General features: G+C 35.5%; 2 protein-coding genes, 1 long non-coding RNA gene and 1 pseudogene across 3 annotated transcripts; 2 read left to right on the forward strand and 2 right to left on the reverse strand.

Annotated features, from left to right (window-relative positions):
• Positions 1 to 125: 125 nt before the first annotated feature.
• Positions 126 to 336, reverse strand: LOC142542892 (uncharacterized). Its single transcript, XR_012819597.1, has 2 exons — positions 205 to 336; positions 126 to 155 (listed from the first exon to the last, which is right to left on the reverse strand). It is a non-coding gene; the product is annotated as an uncharacterized LOC142542892 (long non-coding RNA).
• A 116-nt stretch (positions 337 to 452) lies between these two features.
• Positions 453 to 2,967, forward strand: LOC142542891 (uncharacterized). The gene is made up of 6 exons (XM_075649791.1): positions 453 to 691; positions 1,089 to 1,236; positions 1,360 to 1,496; positions 2,167 to 2,229; positions 2,313 to 2,381; positions 2,618 to 2,967. Exons 1-6 carry the CDS (start codon positions 491 to 493, stop codon positions 2,690 to 2,692), a joined length of 693 nt encoding a protein of 230 aa, XP_075505906.1. The 5' UTR covers positions 453 to 490; the 3' UTR covers positions 2,693 to 2,967.
• Positions 2,968 to 9,913: 6,946 nt separating this feature from the next.
• Positions 9,914 to 17,110, forward strand: LOC142541779 (uncharacterized; annotated as a pseudogene).
• A 3,138-nt stretch (positions 17,111 to 20,248) lies between these two features.
• On the reverse strand, positions 20,249 to 20,988 carry LOC142542894 (brassinosteroid-responsive RING protein 1-like). Its single transcript, XM_075649792.1, has one exon. It carries the CDS (start codon positions 20,861 to 20,863, stop codon positions 20,354 to 20,356), a length of 510 nt encoding a protein of 169 aa, XP_075505907.1. The 5' UTR covers positions 20,864 to 20,988; the 3' UTR covers positions 20,249 to 20,353.
• Between the last annotated feature and the right edge of the window lie 601 nt (positions 20,989 to 21,589).

A 21,589-nucleotide genomic window follows, 5' to 3' on the forward strand; every position in this document is an offset into this window, starting at 1 on the left:
TTTGGTGGCATTTCATTTCGAGACTTTTCAAGCCCTTATAAGTTATAGCCTGCTTTTAATATTTTCCTTTTCAGGGATTCGTTGTAGAGCTTGAATATCTACACGCGGTTAAAGTTTTTTATTCGTTACCCGAGTTCACGAACATATCTGTCTGCCTTTGATGTGGAATGAAGATCAATTGAATCAAGAAAATCATCTGTCTGCCTTTGATGTGGAATGAAGATCAATTGAATCAAGAAAATCAAGTTTGGTAGATCGGTAAAACTTCCACTCCAAATACTGGGGATTCGAATGTGGTGTGGTGGAAATCATATGATTTGCTAAGGCGTGGGCATAATTGACTTCGACTTGGTTAATTTCCTCTCAATATCTTGATTAAGATTATGAATAGAGAAGGCTTACATGATATACAGAGCCGTAGCTGTAACTGATAATCAAGACTAAAGCTTTTTGTTTATTCACGTTTGCTACTAATTAATCACGCGTGATCATGAGTGAGATGCTGGACACGGGATTATGCCCTTCGCGGGTTTTGTCGCCTTTCCGCGAGGAAAGTGGAGATGAAGAGCTGTCAGTTCTACCAAGGCATACTAAGGTTATTGTGACAGGCAATAACAGAACGAAGAGTGTGTTGGTAGGTTTGCAAGGCGTTGTCAAGAAGGCTGTTGGCCTTGGTGGTTGGCATTGGCTGGTATATTTCACCATCTTACAAATGATATTATCCTAATTATTAACAACTTCTTCTTTCGTTTTTCCTCTGGAATGAGAAGGAAACTAGCGTTCTTTATAAATAAAAAAATAGTTCACTTGTATTACGTCTCTAAAAATGGCAAATAGCCCATTTCAATTGCTAATAGATTAGACGTGCGAAATGCTGTGCGCAACTGGGAATGTTTAACTGAAAGATGTTGGTTTCCTTTTATTCAGTCCGCTTTTAAGCGCCACTGAAAGAAAGCAATAACTACTTCTGTCCAGCTTTGTTCTTTGAAAATATTATTTTCTTTTTTCATTGTTAAGTTTCTTCTCTGCTTCATCTGTCCTCGTCCTTTGATTCGTTTACTAATGTTGTTATTGACATGATGAACCAGGTTTTGAAGAATGGGGTCGAGGTCAAGCTCCAAAGGAATGCTTTGAGTGTGTTAGAACCTCCTACTGGGAATGAGGACGACGATGATTATGATTTTGATGATTCTAGCAGCTGCTCTGATATTGGTGAAAAGGACCATCATCGTTTCGGTATGTTTACCACTTGCCTCGTAGAATGTGGTTCTGTTTTTTTTATACATATTAGTATAATAATTTCCTGAACAAAATATTATTCTTCCATCCTTTTTCAATATCCTGCAATCCTTTGAACAGCTTCTGGTTTTCATTTCGGAAAGATAAGCAAGCCCAGAGTTCGGTATAGCCGGCCATGGTCTCCATCTGCATGCACAAAATCAATGAGTCGTAGCAGTTGCAGAGATGTTCAATACAAATGTGATGCAACTCAATTGGTAAGCACAAGCAAAGTAGATGTCCTTTGAAGTATTTATGATTAGTACGTCTGATTTTATCAATATTGTTTGTTTTAATGCTTTGTCGAAAACCAAATTAAATATCTTCAGTTTAGAAACTTCATAAACGGTGCGCAAGTTTTTCTTTTCTGTTAATTGAAATTTGACAAAATATTTAAAAATTCAGTGCAGTGTATCTTGCAATTAAAATTCTGAGACTAAGTTCTTGTTGTCAAAGGTGACGATGGAACTGAACTGTATTCTTTTCCTTGTGAAGATTAATAACCTGACATGTCTGGTGAAAATGCATCGTTGATACTTCAATTATTTTAGTGAGATGATGACATTCATGCCTTAGATGTCAGGTTCTTGGTTAAATACTGCTGAGAGAGTGCTATATGTGGTTTTTTTTTTAAATTCCGGTTGTTCCCAATATTTTAGTCTGATTTTTCGTAACAGTGTTCCTTTACGTTCACTAATATGCATGTTCATATCATGAGATCCTTTCTGTTCTATATACACTAAAGACCAGCAGGTTACTTACGATGGGATAAGATAACGTGAATAACAGTATGACGGATGTAACCATCATTTGATTTAATGGTAAAAGAGCACTTTCACTTTTAATTGTCAAGGCTGATGCCTACTTTTTTCCTTTTGGGTTGATTAGAGAGTTAATTTGGCGAAGCTTGGAACTGGATCATTGTGGAGATACTGGCGAAGCTTCCATCTTGTGGGTGTCTTCTTATCTCCATTTTCATATCGTTCATCCCTGAAGTTTGCTTAGTTTTCAAGTTTCCCAATCTGCGTATGCAGGCAAATGTTAGTCCTAACCCTACGAAGGAACAACTAGTTAACTCCGTCCAGCAGCATTTTTCTTCACAGGTCCCCTCATCTGCATTCAATCTCCACACTTGCCCACACACGCACATTCTAACCTATTAGATGAATCAGTGCTATCATCTAATGAAAAAAAATCAAAATTAACCGTAAGTTTTCACAAAGATACAGTTTTTACATCTAAATATCTGGGTCTTGGTGCAAGTACAATCACGTACAAAAAGTTTTTTGAATACTATAAAGTTGTGAACTCTAACGCATTGCCATTTATGATCCAACAGCAAGTGGACGAGGTACAAGTGATTTTGGAATTTATCCGTGCAGCCAAGAAACTACAATCAGTTGGCGTGCATTGATCTGAGATGGAATACATGAAGCCAGATTATTGCCTCAAACTCCTGTAATATATATATAATATATATATATATATATATATTTATATATATGTATGTAGTAGATATACTTGTGGACCAACCCTAACTTTAGTGTATCTTTAATTATTGACTCTACTAATTGAGTGAACAGGTTTGTGTGCATGCCTTTGTGCGTCAACTCATTCTCTAATATCCAAACCTTAACCTTTTATTATGGCGCATTTGGCCTATCAATGTTATTATCCTCAATTTCTGATTCATGTCTAGCCTATTCTATATCAACGGACCGATAGGAACATGGAACATACCACAGGTCCAGAAGATTCAATCGACATGGTTAACTCATTCTAGAAATATTGCTTCGAAAAATATTATGACGCCCGATAAACTATTCAAAAATTTTGCCCTATAAACTATTCAAGGGGTGGCAATTCAGTTACCCAGACTTCGAGGTATTGCGTCTGAGTTGAATTGAATAATGTTAGTTTGTTTAGGATGAGAGGCTTTGCATGGTAAACAACAAGATATACTCGATGCTTCATCAACTTGAGAGTTTATTTAAAAAAGCCTAAAAAGGGATGTAATTAATTGAGAAGATTATTGTAGCATTCCTTTCAGAAATTCTTGTTTCGAAATTTATTTTCCAAATACCATTATGAGAAATTTGGAGTCAATTCAAAGGAAACACTTGAAATCTGCAAATAATTAGTTCCCAAAAAAATCTACGAATGATCCTTCAGATATGTTTTATTAGTTTAATAAGCACATATTCATGTGCAAATATGCAGAAGCCAGGCTGTAATTTGGTGTCGAGAAGCGATGGATGTTGACAGCTTCGTAGAGATGAGGTGACGGGGACATTTCACAAGCGTAACACTACACGCACCCATCCACTAGCTAGGATTTAATGTGGGTTTTCCTTTATTTATTTATTTTTAACTAGTTTAATTTCTCGAACAAAATAATGGGCTTTATTCTCTGTGATCATTGGTGGGTCTCTTTCTCTTTACGTAAATATTAGAGAAACTATCTCACGATTGGCCCATACAAAGATTGAGGTGCCTGCTTTATATTTGGATGGTTTTCAAAATCTTATTTGGACCCACCTTACCACCTCAAAAGAAGGTCACTTTGTTTCTTGATATTCCATCGAGATATAATATAGAAAATATTATGAATCCAGCTGTCTAATTTGGTTGAATTCTTCATGTCATTGGTTTATTGGTACAGTAATTGACAAAATATCACATAGATTTTATATTGAAATCATTACAAAAATTCTTACCAAACAGTCTCATTGATCAATTATATTAGATATATCTTATATTTAGATCACCAATAAAAAATAATATTTAATTTTTATTGTAAATATGGACATGACTGACCCGTCTCACAAATAAAGATCTGTGATATCGTTTCATAAGAAACGTATCCCTAAATCATTGGGTGTATGAAAAAAAAGTAATGTGGTGCCCAAACCATGGAATTCATTAGCCAAATAAATTTAATGAAAATGGGTGAACTACAATATTGTGATAAACCTAAGCGTTACATTTTAAAGATTAAAAATCTAACTTTGTGGAGTTGATATCGTGGAATCGATTCTGATGCATAAGGGGGAGTTCCAAATCGGAAGATAAATTCTGAAGTATTAGAAAATATATATATATTACCATTATTCGTAGTTATTATTTTTTAAAAATTGAAAAGAAAATAGAGAGTTTTAGAAGTTGGAACAAGAGAAAATCATTGTATTTATATCAAGAAGTGAAGGTGGTTGGGTATATAGGGTGAGCTAAGTGAGCATTTTTTTTAATCGGTTGAATTCTTCTCCGGGAACATGAGAGATCTGGAACATGGGAGACCAGGTTGGTAGTTTCCAGACTGAACAATCTACACAATCAGAGAACAATGAACGTTAGTGAGGCGCCGAGAAATTTTTCGACATAATCATTCTAACACTCAAGTCAGTCAAGTGTTTCTTGCAAAAGAAAATATTGCAATATATTTATGTTGAGTGCTCGTGGAAAAATATTTTGTCTTTATATGATCAAGTAAATCTGGGTATTTAAAGAAGAAAAAAATAATGATGACCTTGTTTTCAGCGTTCAGTTGTTACTATACTTCGACATCATTGACATATTATTCAAAGCACATAGGAATGATGTGACCAGATCAGAGACAGTCTGGATTGTCAAATATGACAGTGTCAGAGAGCAGAACACGAACAGTCATCTTGCCATAAGTAGCAACCGAGCGATAAAACATGTTCATCATTATATTATCTCTTATAAATACATTGGTCTTCTTGATCATATAAAGAATATATATTTTTCCCCGAACACTCGGTATTGCATTTTTCTTTGGGATGGTTAACAAAAAGAAATAACGGGAGTTGTGCTTTAACCTTTTTGATAGCACGTATATTTAAAATGGTTCCACTATAAGATTATATACGATTGAATTTATTAAGTTCTAATCATCATCATTAATTATTGTGCTCAAACATAAAATATAATATAATTGTCATAAGAACTACGTACAAGAATGTGCATGATAGCTATAAATACTTGCTAATGATGTGAATATTTTCGTATTCAACCTTTTTTCTCCTCATATTTGTTAGCTCGAACATTATCTTTTAGTCACATACAATTGTTTCTGTATTTTCTTGAGGGGTTTTTGATGTAGCCAAAGAATGTAATTATCCTGACTACTTTGCAAGCTCGTAAACATATCCAAATAATCGTAGACTGATGCTTCAGTTAGCTCGTAAATGGGTCCAAGTAGCCGATAGAAAGAAAATTTTGTGGGTTATCATCTGCATCACAAACAAATGTCAGAGGCGTCGAGGTTTATCCAACGTAAACAATCTGATGCTCAAATAAGAAAATAATTTAAAGATGTTTTCTGAAAGCTAAAGAGTTTAAGCATAAAACTATAAGAATGTACCTTGAATAATGAGAGTCCTCTCTTATTTATAGAGTTTTCATGAGCACGTAATGGGTTTAGGCTTTTGTAACTAATTTGAGCTTCAATAATAGGTTGAATAATCAAATTGAACGATTGACCTTTGTGAGAAATTTAGGGCTTTAAGAAATTAAATTAGGTCATCACCCATCTTTATTTTCCTCACATTATATGCCAAACAAAAAGGAGAAGTGAAAATGGTGAATTTGGTTTTTTTTAATAGGAAGATTAGAATTTGTTAATTAAAAGATCAAGTGTGATATAATATAAATTTGCATTTACTTTTGTATTTTTACTAATAATAAATGAACGCTAACAAACGTGACAACAAGTGCTACTTGTCGGAATATATGGAAGAAATCATTTTATGGAATGGAAATTGCATGAATTAAAGGTCAATTTCTTTCTTTAAATTATAAATAAATATCCATGAAAAATAAGCTAATCTCTATATAATATATCACGGATTATAGATAAATGAAACGATTTTAAATCCCTACGGCTACAAATTAAAGTGAACACGTTCATTTTAAGTATTCCAATGGGAAAGGAATAATGGAATAAAACTGAAAAACCAATTATTTTTTAATTTAGTAATCACTTTAAAAATAATTTTTTAATTTAGTAATCACTTTAAAAATAATTGAATATAAAATTAAATTGGTTCATTCCGACGGAAAATGGCTCAGGCAATTGAATTTCACTCTTTTCGCGCCGACTGTCCGGCCCGTCACAGTTAGCAATCCATTTTTCAATTTGGTTTTACAATATCGTATCATATTAACGGGCCAACGTCAGAAAATAAGCCGAAGAAACGATAATATTACAAATCCCGAATATGTTTAGTTGCCCAAACCAAATCTTCACTTGTTTCGGGGCGGTAAAAACCTGAAACGGGATAGGGATTTCCGATTTTTCAGTGTTCAGGTTCAGAGATTTTTTAAAATCTTGGAAAATTTCGGGGTGGACATATGATACTATCTCTATCTCCGAATCCATTTCGAAAATAATAATAATAAAATATATTATTTTTAAAAATATTAATAATAATATTATCACTAATAATAACAGATAATAATAAATTTTGGTTTGATGAATCTCCGAACCCGCCTCCGTCTTGCCTCATTAATGTTTTTGAACAGAGATGAGCATGGAGATGAGGATTTGATCTCCACGGTTTTGGGATCGAGGCGGAGATGGAATTTCGGGACATGGATGAGAATGACAAACATTTCCCCATCCTACCCCTTTGTCATCCCTACACGCCTCTGATATGGGCCCAAATACTGGAAAATAAACCCCTCCAAGACATAGGCCCATGGATTGTAAGACTTGACAAAGAAGCCCTGGAAACTAAAAAGATTGAAAATGTCAATCGAAATAAGTACATAATTGCATGCCTAAAGTTGACTCGATTCGATTCCACTCGGCTCGTCAGAGATCTTTAAATCATATCAAGACATGATGATTCAAGAAATATAAATCACGAGACATAACACATCTACTTGTTACATATTTTTTGACCTAGTGATAGCAATATCATAATAAAAGAACGAGGTGTTGAGACTGTAATTGTATATTTAAAAAAAAAATAGTTTTTCATATTGCACCAAATCCAATTAAGGCCCCACATTTGGATAAACTTGAATGAAGAAATTAGATGAAAAATAACCATCATTTAAAAGTCAAACTTCTAATACAAACTGACTGTTATAGCCATGGGCCGGTTTCAGTCTAGGTCCAGGTTGAACCCGTCGAGTTGGGAAACTCAATCACTCGCATTTCCTCGTGTCATTATTCTTGATTTTCTCTCAGTTCCATCTTGATCTTCTTCATCATTTTTAATATGACGTGATCAACTTGCGGCATTTAACAAATCATTGAGCAAATATCGGATTTTCAAATTTTTTTTTTGCCTTAAGTTCGAATGTCTCTCATCCACTGTGTTTCTCTCAATACTAAAATTTTGCTTATATGCAACCGCTGAAATAGAACAAGCAAGAATTTCTTTTGTCATTATAAAAAAAATTGGGTATCCTACTTTTTTTGCGACCACCATCAGTAATATGTCGAAAGTTTGCTCATCTACATAACTAAAATCAAAATAAGTGGTCAATTAATTTTCAAGTTCCTGACTAGAACATGAGGATTTTCGTGGACGTTTCGTCTGTTAACTTAATAAAAATTGTGTTTTAATAAGTTTAGAAACGATATTATTAGTGGTATAAGATTTTGGTTCACGTGGAACAATTTATCTACTATGTTTGATATTATATTTATTATAAATATCTTATAAACGAGTTCTAATTTTAAACAAAATCAATGAGTTAGATGGAAGCGTTTCTATAGTGGAATCTAAAAAAGCATAATATAATATTAATATTCTTGTAAAGTGTCACGCCCCGAGCCCGGGTCCGCGCCTGCGTGACTGCACAATGGGCCCCTATAGCAACTATTTCGTATTCGTCCCCGCTTTACGAATTGATTCACTCAAATTGCTTATAAAAGTCCATTGTAAATAATTATAAACTCATTTTAAATATTTCATTTTTAAGATGTGGGAGAGTCCGGGCCTGTGCCTGCGTGACTGTACAATGGGCCCCTATAGCAACTACTTCGTATTCGTCCTCGCTTTACGAAAATGATTAACCCAAGTAGCTATAGAAGTCTATTGTAATTAATTATAAACTAATTTTAAATCTTTCATTTTTAAGATGTGGAACAAGAGTATCATATAAAGTGTCTAATTTAAGTTTAGGATCTAAAACAAAAACATATAAAAATATTTCAAGAATTTCTAAAAAATATTTTTATTGTTTTGCTTTAATGACATAAATACATTGATCTAAAGCATTATTACTATATTTAAATATGTTCACTAAAAATGCATACAATATTGCAACAATGTGTTAAAATCAAATAAAAAGTAGGATAATAAACACCGGATAATTGGTCACTAATATAATTAAAAACTTTTAAAACTTTACAAATACTAATGCATATGTTGCGGAGATTTGAAAACAAATAAATATCACAAGTTTGAACATGTTGATGAAAAATATACATAATAAATATTTATATTCAAAAGACGACAATAACAATCTATATGTTGAATTTCAATGAGTTAGAACGTCTCATGCAAACCATTTAGGTCTCATACCATTTAATTTGAAAAATTTGCCCAATTTTTTCATAATTTGAGAATGTGTCAATAGATAATGAATTGTGGTACTAATGATTGAATATGTGATTCTAAATTTTTTTACATCTTGAACACACGGATTTAAAATATGATATTACAACTAGTATGAAGAAACTTATAACTTAGTGATGATTTACATATTTGAAAAACTCACTAATACTTGAAGCATTTGAACTAGCATTACAAAAAAAAAATGAAAAAACTTGAGAAGTTAGACTATATTATTCTAATATAACAAATATAAGTTGAGAAATATTTATGTCATGTGTTGTTCATTAAAATATCTATATGCGAGCAATATTTTTTGAATGTTTCAAAAACTATCGATCCAATGACATGTAATACTCAGATATGAAAAACTTTATCAACGATCACTCCAAATTCCATAAAACAAAGAAACTTTATTATTTAAAGTAGCAAATTCTTTAAATTAAATTTTTTTGTTCAACGCCTATTTTTTGAAGTGTGTGTTTGAGTATATTTTGTGTGATACGTTAATAGAAAAATTTGCACATATAAAAAACCAATTTTCAAAAAATAATTTATCACTCAAACTGAAAGAATATTTGTTCAACCGCACAAAATTTAGTCGTTTCTTCTTTAAATTAAATTCAAAAAATTGAGAATAATTATCTAATTGAAAATAGAATGTCGGAATTTGAGTTCGAAAACTATCCATACCAATTTCTGCCAAATAATTTTTTCTCGATATGTCGCGTTAAATTTTCGGTCGATCTGTCGACCCGACATGTCGATCATTACGCAACGACGTGGTTGTTGATTTCAAAGTCAATAAAAAAATAAATTATCAAACGACGAGTTGACAAATGGTGACATCATCATTGTTCTTCAACTACTACTTGATCGGTTTATCATTGTCGTTGATTTAAAATAATAATAAAATTAAGAACAATCGATTTTCCGGGAGAACTCATCCAACCAGTGAGTCAAAGGATTTTACACTCGTAAATTATAACCAAACCATCTTAGGACAATTTCGGGTTAAACTCGTTGACCATTTAACCATTTATTGACCACGGACAGTTTTGATTCGGGTTCGGGTTACAACCGGTCCTTGTCCTGGTCTACTGTTATCTGGTGCCAGTCTATCTTTTGTTGACTTGGTTCTCTGAATTGTTTCTTCGCTTTGCAAGCATCGACGCCACGCACTTTTAATATCTTCGTCTTCTTCCATTGAAATTCCAAATCTTGCAAGTTTTGTATCCAATTAGTTTCCAATTTTTCTTTTTTCTTCAAAATTTCCGTAGGAGGAGAAGTGAGAAATGGCGTCGCAGGCTCACGTGGACAAGATGCAGCACCGCCAGAACTATAGGAACCTCTGGCACACCGATCTTATGCGCACCATGCAAAATGATCCTCCTTGTAAGTATATGTATACGCATGTATATCATTTTTATGTATAAAAGATTACACTTTACTCAGCTTTCTTTTGTATTTAATTAATTGTTCTTTTTCTTTGTTTCCATATTTCGCAGATTGTTGCATGTCGTTTTGGTGGTAAGCACGAGCTCTTTTAGGTTTTATGCATTTTCTGTATTGCTGTTTGGAAGATGGTGATAAGTTTCATTTTAAGTTTTTAATTCGCGCATTAAATATTGTTGTTCGTGGTATTCAAAAATGAGAGGAGAAACTAAGAAGAAAAACAAAAATTAATGGCTTGTAGAGGCAAGTGTTGGACACTTTTTCCTTAAGAAGAATTTGCCTCTCACAATGTGCTAGAGGTTTGTGGCAATCTTCTCCCAAGATACAACTACAACACTTGAATAATGAGCACTCAAATATTCAAGTTCTATCACAAGAAAATGAAGGAACTCTCTCTTGAAGAAGAAGGAAGAAGACAATATGCAAAATGATGTTATGATATATGTAAAGTGTTTTTGATTTTCAAATAATCAATCATTTAATGTTTTTCATGTAAAATACATGATCTTTCATTCATAGGGGGTGTCTCTTGGCCATTGTAACTGATCACAATCATCAAACAATGCCAAAGAAATGAAAAAATGTCAGAAAAAGTCAAAGGGACGCGTCTGTGCGCACGCCTGCGCAGGCGCGTGAGCGCGCTGCCGAGCAGCTGCTCGGCAGCTCTCGGCAGGCGCGTGCACCCGCGCGACTGTCAGGTGCGCGCACCCGCGCGCGGGTGCGTGCCGGCTACTGTACACGCAATTTTTTTTTTCCGATTTTCGTCCCTTACACGTTTCGACTACTCGTTTAAGTTTCTTTCAACATTTGATGAACTCTTCTTGAGTTTATTCAGAACCATCGAACTTAATATTCGTTCATTAAGCTTCGTTCTTCGTTTCGAATTTTTCCAAATCAAACACATTGATTTATTTGCTTAATTTTCATTCATTAAGCCATCAAAATTCCAACAATTCCCCCACATGAATGAAATTAATGCATGAATGCTCGTGATGCATAAGAGAGAGTATATACGAAAAATTATCACATCAGGAGAGGTAGCTTTTGGCTTTGAACCTGCCCTAGTGGAATACAATCGGATTTACTAGGCCACGAAATGAACGTGATGTCTTGAACTTCTTGACGGTTCATGTAAACCCAGACAACTGTACCCACATGATAACCTTTCTTCCATTTTCATTTTGTGTTATCGGTTGTGTCCGTTTTGGCCATGGAACACATCTTGGCTTCATACGTGTTTCATCGAGGCGGCCCGTCCTCACACGTACATAGGTGATCTCATTGTAAAAGGGTATCCTACTTACCCCGATTTTGTAAGCTACGGAATCATTAAAAGTACAATACTTAACCTCACTACCTTTGTAGGCAACTTCACTCATCGTCTTAGGAATGAGGAGTGATTCCTCAAGTTCTCATAATTTAGTTGTCCCATTGAACCAAGATCTTGAGATCTCCAATCTACAAGGTTGGGTTGTCACTATGAAAACTTTATTTGGTAGGTTTTAAACCCATTCCTCTTGACAGACAGTACATTTGATCTCTATTTAATGCTTTTGTAAGCGGATCCGCTAAGTTATCCTTTGATTTAATATAATCAATAGATATAACTCCATTAGAGATCAACTGTCGCATAGTATTATGTTTTCGACGAATGTGTCGAGACTTGCCATTGTACATACTGTTTTGTGCCCTTGCAATTACCGACTGACTGTCGCAATGTATCAAGATTTCTGGCACTGGACTTGTCCAACATGGAATGTCCTCTAGAAAGTTGCGAAGCCATTCCGCTTCTTCTGCAGCTTTATCTAGCGCTATGAACTCCGATTCCATGGTAGATATAGCAATGCAAGTTTGTTTCGATGACCTCCAAGAGACTGCTCCTCCACCAATGCTAAATACATAGCCGCTGGTGGATTTGGAGTCATTGGTATCAGAAATCCAATTTGCATCACAGTATCCTTCAAGTACTGCAGGATACCTTGTGTAGTTTAGTCCATATTCTGAGGTGTGCTTTAAATATCTAAGAACCCTTGTCAACGCCTTCCAGTGTGCATCACTGGGATTACTTGTAAACCAACTTAACTTGTTAACCGCACAGGCGATGTCAGGTCTAGTACAATTAGTGATGTACATAAGGCTTCCAATAATTTTGGAGTATTCCAGTTGAGAAACTGGTTCTCCACGATTCTTCGCTAAATGGACATTCACGTCCAAAGGCGTTTTTACTGGGTTAGAGTCATAAGCGTTAAACTTCTTTAACACTATTTCTACATAATGAGATTGAGATAGGACTATTGCTTCTGGAATTCTAAAGATTTTAATCCCTAGAATTACGTCAGCAATACCCATATCTTTCATATCAAAATGTTTTGTCAACATTTTCTTTGTAGCCTTGATCAACTATTGGCTATTCCCCATTATTAGCATGTCATCCACATATAGACATACTATCACATAAGAGTCTCGAGTGCCTTTAATGTAAACACATTTGTCACACTCATTAATCTTAAATTCATTTGACATTACTAACTTGTCAAATTTTTCGTGCCACTGCTTGGGCGCTTGTTTAAGTCCGTATAGTGACTTAATTAAATGACATACCTTTCTTTCTTGTCCTTTAACAATGAAGCCTTCAGGTTGCTCCATATATATTTCTTCTTCAAGTTCACCATTTAATAATGCCGTTTTGACATCCATTTGATGTATCTCAAGGTTATGCAAAGCTGCAATAGCAATGAACACCCGAATGGATGTTATTCTTGAAACTGGTGAATACGTGTCGAAGAAATCATGACCTTCTCTTTGTCTATAGCCTTTGGCCACAAGCCTGACTTTGTATTTTTCAATACTTCCATCAACTCTCATTTTCTTTTTCAATATCCATTTGCATCCCAATGGCTTGGTACCTGGTGGAAGATCCACTAGTTCCCAAGTATGATTTTGCAAAATAGAATCCATTTCAGAGTTGATGGCTTCTTTCCAATAAGGAGTTTCAGGGCTAGCCAGAGCATCTTGTATGTTCTTTAGTTCATTTTCCAACATAAAAGTATGGAAGTCTGGATCAAAGGACTTTGAGATTCTAGCTCTTTTGCTTCTTTTTGGCTTTTGCTCTTTTGAAGAGCCTTCCAATGGTATAGCATCTTCATTTAGAGTTGGATCATGTGTAGGTACTTGACCTTCATGCTACATCTCAAGTTTTCGCTTGCTAGAACCATTTTCTTTCCTTTCTTTACAAGGAAATATGTTTTCAAAGAATACTGCATTTCTTGACTCAATTGTCATGCCCGTATTCATTTCTGTATTTTCAGATTTGTGCACTATAAACCTATAGGCACTACTATTATGTGCATATCCAATGAATATGCAGTCGACCGTCTTTGGTCCAATTCGCTCTTGTTTAGGCTTTGGTATTTCAACCTTAGCTAGACACCCCCACACTTTGAGATACTTGTAGGAAGGTTTGTGACCTTTCCACAATTCATAAGGTGTCATTTTTCTTGTGGGGTATCTTGTTCAGGATGTGGTTAGCCGATAGTATTGCTTCCCCCCACAAGTTTTGGGGTAGTCCTGAACTTATTAAAATAGATTACATCATATGCATATTGTCTTCTTCCTTCTTCAACAAGAGAGATTTTCTTCATTTCCTTGTGATAGAACTTGAATATTTGAGTGCTCATTAGTCAAGAGTTGTAGTTGTATCTTGGGAGAAGATTGCCACCAACCTCTAGCACATTGTGAGGGGCAAATTCTTCTTAAGGAGAAAGTGTTCAACACTTGCCTCTACAAAGCCATTTCTTTGTTTTCTTCTTGCTTATCCTCTCATATTTGATTACCCCGCGCGCCTGCCGAGCGCTCTCGGCAGGCGCTGCCCACTGCCGAGCGTTGCTCGACAGCGCGCGTGCGCCTGCGCACAGACGCGTCCCTTCGACTTTTTCTGATATTTTTTCATTTCTTTGGCATTGTTTGATGATTGTGATCAGTTACAATGGCCAAGGGACACCCCCTATGAATGAAAGATTATGTCTTTTACATGAAAAACATTAAATGATTGATTATTTGAAAATCAAAAACACTTTACACATATCATAACATCATTTTGCATATTGTCTTCTTCCTTCTTCTTCAAGAGAGAGTTCCTTCATTTCTTGTGATAGAACTTGAATATTTGAGTGCTCATTATTCAAGTGTTGTAGTTGTATCTTGGGAGAAGATTGCCACAAACCTCTAGCACATTGTGAGGGGCAAATTCTTCTTAAGGAAAAAGTGTTCAACTTTTGCCTCTACAAGCCATTAATTTTTGTTTTTCTTCTTGCTTCTCCTCTCATTTTTGAATACCACAAACAATAAGTATTTGCTTGCAAGTTTTGATTCAAATCTAAGAGCGGATAGGTCAGTTAGAACTCGTGAATTTTTTTCCTAAAATCATTAGATTTGCTCAAATATCTAGTAGCTCTCGCATGGTCAACCTTGGAATCTAGCTTAGTGTAAGGTTCTATCATAATATCTGGACTTCACCTCAATGCTATCGGCTCCAAGCTATTATTTAATTCAGTTTCATGTATATTGGATATATTGGATGGAAAACAGTTGATTTGATTGACAAGTACAACATTGAACTTTTGAAACATTTTAACAAATTTTGTCTCCATCTTGAAGATGTATACCACCGTCGCTAATTGAAACCAATGCACTTAAAGCTAAATTCTAGATAACAAAGTGATATCTTGTAGTTGAACATTAGATCGATTATAAAACTCTAATTCTTTTTTTACTATATTAAGCGTAATCATGTGATGTTTAAAAATGTGTTGTAAGATTTGCTGTGTATTTACTTTGAAATAGGTTGATCCAGTCTTAAAGATATTATGGTAGTAAAGTATTGTTATACAATTTAGAATGAAGTCCTAAGTAGCCTTGCTGGAGATGTTCTATGAGTCCCTTGATGATTTCAGGCAACTTAATCTGTCACATAATTTTTTAGCATCTAAATATGAAAAGGTGGACTTGGAAGGCCTTGAATTAAGGACAAAGTATCTATTTGCTTACAATAAATGAAAACTAAGGGGAAATCTGTTGGTTGTGACTAGATCACTTGAGTGATCATCACTAACAAGTCTAGACGCTATCTGTTGTCTTTGTTGCAGTGGACACAGATTTTGCTCCTTAGTTTTTGAATATAGGAGTTGGAGACGAAGTATTCAGATGTTTTCAAATTCAATATGCTTTAAGAGATATGGACATGATAAATAGTTTTGCTGCGGAAGTACTTCTATAAGCTTGTCTGCATGAATAATTTTATTGTTGTGGGTTTTTTTCATGGACAACTATTGGAATATATGTAAGAATTCAATGAAGAAAATATTTAGAACTATGCCTGTGTTGCTGATCAATGTGGTGGAAAAAAGGTTTGGTTGCAATTCTAATAATCAGTTTGCTGAAAGTTTTAAGTACAATTGCGATATATTTGAGCTATTGAATTGCAGTGGACCCTGTGTGTCGTATATGCTTCGGAAAAGAGCACTTTACAATGACATGTCCAGGTGATTAAAGTCTTATCTTCTCTTCTAGCCTGTAGCGAGACCTACTTTCTGGGAATTGAATTAGTTTGTTGGTGTTTGTCACAGGTATGTGTGCTGTGCAGGCTATATGCCTTGCAGCGGTCGTTGTGCCGAGAGTCGTTGCCCTGAATTTTGCCTTGCCACTGAGGTAAATTAAATTGACGTTGATGTTCATGATTTTTGGGTCGAGTTTCTTTCTTTTTAACTTCTCACAATGCTTTCAGTTGGTAATCCCTTTTCCTTGAAGGAGGAATAAATGTTCTTAGTTTCTAATTCAATCTTTTTCCTTGCCATTGTGACAAATTTTTTTCAATATTCGCAATTGTTTGGAGCTTTCCAATCGTTTGAAATCTACAGGTACCCGCATATTAATGGACTAAATTCCCTCCATGCTAGATGCTCAAAATATCAGATATGATAATTTGGATTCCATCCTGGACTTTATTCTTTATCAGAGAGTTTTAATAGTCTCTTTTGTAGTCATCTCTCTTTAACTCTTTATCCTGGCTTTTTGATGATATTGTCAGTATTTATAGTTGTCACATTCTTTTCCCTTTTCAATATTCCTGCTTGCCATTGTTGCCTCTAAGAAATATCCCACTTCTCATGTTAGTGGTTATGTATATTCATTTTGAAATGTATGTCAAGTTTTTTTACTATTCAATTCCCTTTTATTCCAATATTCTTACAACTTTGTCGTTTGAACATTGTAACTGGGATTACTTCTTGTCAGAGACTCAGATGAAATGAAAATATGATGATGTATAATCTAATTTCATGGAAAATGTTTGTCTGATTATTCTATATGCCTTTTGTGCTACTGATAACCCTGTTGCTGATTATTAAACCTTGGCAAAACAATGAAATGCCATTTCAGGTTTTCTTATGCTTTGGAAATTCAGTAGCTTCCACCAGGTTTTTGCTGCAATGAATTCAACATACAGACAACACAATGTGATAATTGCATCATCGTAATCTCTCTTCTCGGTGGTTCAATCACAAGCAACCCTACTCCGGATTTTATACGCACAAATTGACATCGAATGTATTAACACAGTCTGTGTTGTCCACATCCAATTTTGTCAGCTGTAGAATTTTTATTTCTAGGGTTTCATGTTCTGCCTCCAACAAGTTGCTTGCATATTTTCTATCATTGCTATGATAATTGGAAGTGGAGAAATTCAGGAGGCTGCCCAGCTGCTGTCTTGCTTGGCTGATGTGGATTAGCTAATTAAGTTACTCTATTTCATTATTTTAATTCAATCAAAACATTTAAAACCATTATTGTTGATGACTTGTTGTACAAGCTTACACCGAAGTCTTGAATTTAGATCAAAGTTTATTCCGGACACGCTTACCACTACCAAAAAAAAAAGTTAGAGACCGTCAAAGTCATGTGATGATCTGATATACTGCTGTGAGTAACCGCGCCCATATAAGGATGTACACTCCTGTGATGATTTGGTGACAAAAAGGCCGGTGTGTGATCCTCCTGCTGTGAAACGACCGTTGTGGGAGGAGCTGCGTGGGTGGAAGACATTGTCGTATGGCTGCAAGGGTGTCTGCATCGAGGCTCTTTGAGACATGCAGCGGCCAGTAGACGTATTTGCTCTTCCAAATAGGACATTCAAGTCCTCAAAGCCAGATCTGCAAATTTAAACAAAAAAACAAGTTATAGTTATTAAAATTCGAAAAATTTGAGAGAGAGAGGAAAAAAATCGTCCATATTAGAGAGAAAATGTGAAAAACGCTGAAAAAATGAAATAGAATGGGTGTGTATATAAGCGATTAGCGACGGTTTTTTGAAAAATCGTCGTCGCTATTTTGAATCTGATTTTCAAAATACAAATTTGTGACTAAACCTAGGGTAAATTTTATCTTCGCAATTAGCAACAGAATTATTGACTAAAATCGTCGCTATGTAATTAATACAACGGTTTTGATATTTCGTCGTTAATTTTGAGACGGAATTTCAATTCAAATTCCGTCTCTAATTTTAGCGATTGTTTGTATGATTCCGTCACTAATTTGGTCACGGTTTTAAAATACCGTGATAATTTGGTCACGATTTTGTTAAAACCAAGGATAAATTTAATTTATTGGCCGTTTTAAAAACTGTCGCTAATGAACCGTCGCAAAGGTATTTAAAAACCCGTTACTCATTTAGCAACGAAAATTTAAAAACTGTCGCTAATGTAACTTAAAGTTTTTTTTTGGTAGTGTACATGTTCCATTAGATATCTAGAAGACTTAGCACACCGAACCGTACGCAAAGAAATGTGTTTAAAGTAACATAGAATTGTATATGAATCGAACAATTTTAGTTCCGCAGCCAACGTGGCTCTTAATGGGCTTCATTAACCATTTTTAAAACCATAGCAACGTGCACGTTTAGGCTGATAATGATATGTGATCGATCGCTGGTGTTTCATTTTTTCCGTGTTAATGCACTGTAAATGATATTGTTAATTTCTTTTAATGTTACACGTGGAGGATGAATGCTCAAATCTTGTCATAATATCACATATACACAACAAGCATGATTGACCGCTTACGAACAAAATTTATCAGTAAATAGCACGCTAATAGGTTGATATTGTGTCACACTTGGTGGATCATAAATGTAAGACAAACCGAAGATTTACCATTTTACCAAAAATTATAACATTTAATAATAATGCAAATAAAATATTTTAAATCGTATATTAGCTCAAGAGTCACGGTTTAATCGCTATGACAGTATAGACAATTATTGCATCTCTCAATAGATACACTTATTGCAATTAATAAGAATTGAACTAACGACATTGACTCAATTATAAGACCGAACGTTGTCGTTTTACCAAACCTACAGTTAAAATTAATTGTATATCTCAAATATTTTAAGTTAATATAGTAGATCATACTATCTATTAACGACAATTATTACACGAAGGGAGCGTTTGGTACGCGTGATTAGGCGGGATTATTTTTTTTATCCTGCCTAGTCAGCTGTTTGGTACGCGTGATTATTTAACCAAGTCAATCCCTCTTATGAATGATTAGGTTATATTAGGTAGGTTAAAATAATACCTCCTCACCCCCTAAGATTATTTATCCAACTCTTAATACCTCTTATTTTTCCAATTTTACCCTTCTATTATATTCAAACTCACCACCACTTTCCGCCACCGACCGCCGCCGCCACGATCGCCGTCGGCCGACCACCGGCCGACCGCCACGGACCGCCGGCCGACCGCCACGGACCGCCGGCCGACCGCCACGGACCGCCGGCCGACCGCCACGGACCGCCGGCCGACCATTTCCGTCGCCGGCCGATTTTTCCGGCCGACGCCCCCGTCAGCCGTTTCCGGCCGACCATTTCCGGCCGGCCGGCCACCGCCGCGACTGTCGTCGTCGCCGCCGCGTAGGGAAAGGGCAATTTTGTCTTTTCATCAAAAAATTCAAAATTATCCTACACTTAAAAATCTTACCAAACATAATATTATTTTACATCATATATTACAATCCTACCACAATTATTTTCTTTATCATTTATATACTAATCATTAGTTTATCTTATCCTTCCAACCAAACGTGGCCGAATAGATTTTACCATTTAATTGATATTTGCACCCGACAACAAACGTGGGATATTCAAAATAGTAAATGGAGGTTATCCATTGGTTGGTGGAGCTCGGATGTACAATTCTATTGCATCCACTGGTTTTCAGATGTTACATTCATAAAACTGTTGGAGAGTAAAAGTAAACAGCTCAGACATAAAAAAATAACCATGTAAATCCAATGCATCGCATAATGAAAGTAATTAAAGGGGAGGACAAGATCCGGCTTAACCGTTGCAAAGTTTTCATTCAGTAGGCCCATGTTGTGGTACAATTTCAATCTTTCTTCTGAAACCCTTCTGAGCCATTTCGCAGTGCACAAAAATAAATTAATAAGAGAAGGGAAATATAATAAAGAACCCAACTAACGAAATTATTATTATTATATCTTTAGGATTCAATATGTAGAATACCTAAAAAGCATCTGCATCGAATTGATCGGAGTACAATAATCAGTTTGGTTAAAAATTCAACTGGCAGGGCCGGAATTGTTATGTCCCCCAACTCGACACTTCGTTTCAAAACCTTAAAACGAGATTACATATATTGAAATCTACATATTTCATGTCACGGGATAGATCCGTGACTATTCAAGACGAATTTAGTGATGGGAATGCAAGATAATGTAATGTTTTTTTTAAAGATTTCATTTCACGTTGAACTAAAACTCAAATCTACCCTGGTGCGTTGTTGCTTCGCTTCGAGTCATGGCCTAATTGACCAACCTTGAAGAAAAATCAAGGGAAACAAAACTAAACACTTGACAAATATTACCTTCTTTCTTTAATTTCCCCGAATCTACATATATTTTTGTATTATTTACATCAACGTACAAATTAAAAGTGAGAGTGAAGAGAAAAGACTGCTATAAACCCGAAGTAATCGGGGAATAGTCGCCGTAAAATTCAGAAATCCCAGAAGCCAACCACAGCCTCTCGTTGAAACTCTCCTGCATATCCTCCGGTATGAACTGAGTACGGCAGAGGGGGCACGTCTTCTGATCGTGGTCCATCCAACGGTCCACACAGCTCCGGTGGAATATGTGTCTGCAGTTCGTCAGCCGTCGGATCTCATCCTCCGCTCTGAATTCGTACAAGCAGACCGCGCAGTTCTCCGGTGGATCCATCTCCTCCAAATCCGAGAACATCACCACCGGCAGAAGCTCACGGATCAGTGCCGCAGATACAGACCGCGGCAGCTCCGATCCGTTTTCGTCCCTCGAAAAGTAGGACCCGGATTCCGGCTCCAGGAAATCCCTAAGCCCCAGAACAGAGAACACGGCGTACAGAAATCTCCTCATGAATCCGAGAAGCATTAGCACGTAGACAAGCAATTTGGGGAGAAATAGGTCAGTGTATCCCACCGGAAACCCCATTCTTCCTTTAGATTATCTTGCTTCAAGCACGCTCGAGAGGCAGAATTAGAAGCTTCTTTAGACGCAGAGTGGAGGTGTTTCGTGGGTGTAAATATAGCTGTTGGAGTGGTGAGTATGGAGAATGAAAATGGAGGGGTTAGGTTTTATAGGGCAGGTGGGGTGAGCGAAATGACGAAAAGGGGTCTGATGAAGTGAGTAAATGGCAGTCAAAGGAGCTGAGAGAGTGCGGGCGGGTGTATCCGCTGTCCCCTCGTATAGGCGGCCTTTGTCAGAAATTGTCCTACCGTTTTCATGCGTGTGATAAAGTTTACACGTGTAGTAGGACTTCATTAATACACAATTAATACTTAACTATCGTTTCGTAGTTTTGAAGGGACAATTAGTTAATCTTTCAACTAAAAATTATATATATATATATATATATATATATTTTTTGATATGTCGCATTATTATCGTACATATTTATATAAATATCGATGAAGTATCACTTAATTATTTTATATGATATTTTTTATGTTTCATCACATGTAATAACTGAGTGATATACAATTGATGCACACTTATAATTTTGATATATTGTACAGCTACCGTATATGATAATGTGAACATCGATAATATGATATATATATATACACACACATACGAATTACAAGAAGTTGGCTCTACTATTTGACAATGTGTAATCTCTCATATTGCAATTGGATATATATATTTCAAATTCATAGA

Source organism: Primulina tabacum, chromosome 4 (assembly GCF_025594145.1).
Source record: "Primulina tabacum isolate GXHZ01 chromosome 4, ASM2559414v2, whole genome shotgun sequence".
NCBI classification, from domain to species: domain Eukaryota; kingdom Viridiplantae; phylum Streptophyta; class Magnoliopsida; order Lamiales; family Gesneriaceae; genus Primulina; species Primulina tabacum.